Raw genomic sequence first — 3,988 nt, 5'->3', positions numbered from 1 at the left:
GGCATCAATGTTTCCAAAACAATATATGGCTTAACACTTTATACTCTTCCTTTTTATTTTTTTTATTTTTTATTTTTTTATTGTGCAGTTTAAACTTTACTTTTTTATGCATTATGCACACTCTTCCTTTTTTCTAATTAAGTTTTTTTAATATAGTTGTCATATGCTTGATATATAAGACAAAAAATAAAGGTGCAAAATACAATGCTATAGAGTTTACGATGAAAAATATTAAAAATTCCTAAATAAATAAATTAATGCATGATTAGTAAACTTTTTTCCATCAAAAAGAAATATTATTATTTTAATAAATTGGTAAAGTTTTTGAAAGGAATGCAAATGTAATTTTTGAAAAGATAAAAAATTCTGGCATGTAAATATTATAGAGATTCAAGAAAAAAACATAAAACAAATATAAAAAAAAGTAATCAAGTAATTCTAAAATCTTAAAAAAATAATAATAATAAAAGAATTCTAAGATGATTATTTTTATATATGTTATTTTATTTATTACATGTATTATTTATATTTGTATTTATTATTTTTAAATATGCTTTTAAGTTTTTTTCAATATGTTTTTTCAAATAAAATTTTTTTTTCCAAAAAATTGATTTTTAAGCCTGTTCAAAATTTTTATTGGTCTTTAATTTTTTGGATATCTAATTTATTTTTTATAAAATTTAAACAATAATCCGCGTATATTATAAATATTCTAAATGAATAAAATAAATAAAGATCCATAAAAAATAGTAAGGTATTTATAAAATCCAAAAAAAATTAAAAAATGTTATTTAATTTATCACATATATATTTTTATATTGGAGAGAGGTCCTCATACAAAATTTTTTAACAAAGGTGTTTGACAAATAATTTAAGCCTTTTAGTTAAACTAATCTAATAGTTTATATTTATCATTTAAAAACTTTTAAATATTTCTTTTATATATATTCAAGCATTATTTATTGTGTATCTAGATTATTTATTATTGCTAAAATTAGTCTCTAAAATCAATATTTCTTACTCTTGATTAAGTTTAAATGATCTTCCTCTCTTATTTAATTTCTAATCTCTAATTTTAGCACAATTTTTTTTTCTTCTTACCAAAACCATATATATATATATATATATATATATGCAGCAGCATTTCATGGCTTGGCTCTAATAATTTGTGGCACCAGAAGGTATGTGTTTCTCTTCTAATACAAAAAAAAAAAAAAAAAGAGTTTAATGGATATAAGATATAAGAAGAAAGGGCTCATATTGTCATATAAAAAAATGTTATATATATATATATGTCTTTTTATTGATCTTACAACAATATCTTCAACTTTATTATTTAATTATTTATATATAAATAGTATATAATAGAAAGGTTTCAAAAATACAAAGATATTTTTCAAAAAAATAAAAAAAAACAAAGTAAAAAGAAAAAAAAAATCAAAAGGCCGAAGATAGAAAAGCGAGAAAGATGATTGAGATTGAAAATAATAACTAATTTATATAAATAATAAATGATTGGATACGATAAATTTAAAATATTTAAAAATAAATTTAAAAAATAAATATAAACGATCAAATTAAATAAATTAAAAATTCAGGAAACGGTCCCCTTTTATATTTATATTTATTATTTAGCAAAAGGATACTTCCTGCCGACCAATTTTTCCATAGAAAAGCGTGCAACATTGAAGTGTAAAATAAGACACAAGCAATTTAATGTTTTGGTATTATGACTAAGCTACCCCCATTTCCTCGTCCAATAACGAAACAATCTTCATCAATATTTATTTTTTATTTTATAGACAAATTTCTGCTGTAGTGAACTAAAATACACTTTGTTTCATAAAAAAAAAAGTAAATAAAATACACTTCAGAGAAATCTTCCAAAAAAAAAAAAAAAAATTCTGAAGCCAATCATCAAATAAATAAAATTCTGTAATTACCAAAATTATAAAATAAAAATAATAAAAAATAAAATTCTATGTTGGTAGTCCCTACTACTACTGCTACAACCTATTTTCCGTTCCACAATAGAATTATGACACGCTAAGTTTTTCAGTTTTTGTTGAATGACAAAATTATAATAATTACTTGCTTGACCACAGCATCGGATTTTTTGGGTCTCAGTTTAAATTAGAAAAATTATTTTCCTTTTTTTTTAAAAAAAAATTTGGCTTATGGTTGAGAACATATTTATTTGCACGCTCATGGATTTGCCAGAATTTTTTTTTTTTCAAATTTTTTTAACCAATGCGTGTGTACGTTTCTTTCTTTCTTTTTTCTTTTTTTTTTTTAAAATATGCATTAATACTTTTTTAATTTATATTTTATTATTGTATTTAATTTTTTGTTGATAAAATGATTTGGCATTATCTATTGGATTTGCAAGTCCACCATTAAATTGAAAAAACATACGTAAAACAATAATTAAAAAGAACAAATGGAGGATCATAATTCTAGTGGATCCAGGCCGACTCAAATTGTGCACTCCATAAGTCATCCCATCCCTAAAAAAGGGCATAACTTTTTGTTTCTTGAAAACGTCCTCATAGAGTGGATTCTACAATTAGTATCATTATTATTGTTATTATTATTATTATTATTATTACATAATGCGTTTTATTTATTTATTAAATTTAGAGATGGAAAATAAAATTTATAAACTTTAGACTTTCTGTTTGAGTCACAGTAGACTTTATCTATAGAGTATCCGAAAGGAACATATTCTTCAAATTAAAATTATAGCTACTTAATTTTGAATTTGTATCATTTTTCAATCATAAGTGGTAGTGATTCAAAACAAGTCTCTCTACGTACAATAATAATAATAATTATTATAATAATATTATTATTATTTTAAGCACCATTTAAAAAAAAAAAAAAAAAAAAGGTATAAAAGCCTGCCCAAATAAGTACGCATCAGCATTGAGAATTCAGCATCGCAGAACAGAAAATTCAAAAAAGTCAAGAAAGGTGGGAGATGAAAAGACAAATAAAAAATAAATAAATAAACCCGTAATTAGCACTCAAAACCAAGGTTAATTTATAAATTGCAAGTCAATAAATGGCCTAATGTGGAAGCAGAGACCTAACAGAGTGTGAAACTATTCCGAATTCGAAGCCTAAAAGTCTCTCAAAGGTGTCACACACTTTGAGTATCAGCCACAAACGCACCAATTTTAAATGCCCCCACTACCATTACTGTAGCCACACCTATATCTTTCTTGTCCATCTTCTTCTTCTTTCAGATCTGTCTGCAACAAAAAAACAAACACATAACCCGCATAGCAAACTTTCACTTTCTTCATCAGAATTCTCATATATATATATATATATATATGGCGAATCAGCTGGAGAACCTAGTGGAGTCAATCAAGTCCAAGGTTAGATCGTTGAAGAAGACAAAGAAGCCGTATATAAAGATGGACAAGAGCTCCAGTGTCAAGGTGGAGATCCGCAGCAGAAAAGCTCGAAAGCTCATTGATAAAACCCTCAAGGTCGCTGATCGTCCCAGCAAGCGTGCCATTTCTTGATAGTTATCCTCCTCTCTCTCTCTCTCTCTCTCTCTTTTTGTACATAATATATGCCCACTACCAATCAGATCCTCTCTCTCTCTCTCTCTCTCTCTCTTTGTTGCTTTGGCTACCGAATCTGTGTTTTACTTTTTCTTTAGTTAAACCGTTGGAACCGTTTCGGATTGGCTTCTGTGCTTTTTTTTTTCTTTTTTTTTCTTCTTTTACTGATTAATGAGGAGGTTAATTTTCAGTTTTTCAATGGCTATTTCAATTTTTTTTATTTATTATTATTATCATTCTGATTACAATTGTACCGTAAAAGTCAGTTTTCATGGTTTTGGGTTGTCATAATTGTTTCTCATAGTTATTATGAGGGAAAGCAGTCCCTTATCTCCTTAATTTCCCTCGGGGACTTATTGGTAAGTTCATCCCTTATTCCATTCCTTCTTTGAATCCGAAATGACAGGGTGCAA

At 25.7% G+C, this 3,988-nt stretch overlaps 1 protein-coding gene across 1 annotated transcript; it reads left to right on the top strand.

The window, feature by feature from the left end:
- Positions 1–3,063: 3,063 nt before the first annotated feature.
- Positions 3,064–3,774, top strand: LOC107434357 (uncharacterized). Its single transcript, XM_060811669.1, has one exon. It carries the CDS (start codon positions 3,339–3,341, stop codon positions 3,531–3,533), a length of 195 nt encoding a protein of 64 aa, XP_060667652.1. The 5' UTR covers positions 3,064–3,338; the 3' UTR covers positions 3,534–3,774.
- Positions 3,775–3,988: the final 214 nt, after the last annotated feature.

This window comes from Ziziphus jujuba, chromosome 9 (assembly GCF_031755915.1).
Source record: "Ziziphus jujuba cultivar Dongzao chromosome 9, ASM3175591v1".
NCBI lineage: Eukaryota > Viridiplantae > Streptophyta > Magnoliopsida > Rosales > Rhamnaceae > Ziziphus > Ziziphus jujuba.
The sequence above is the reverse complement of the archived record's forward strand: the minus strand, read 5'-3'. Positions and strand labels throughout refer to the sequence as shown.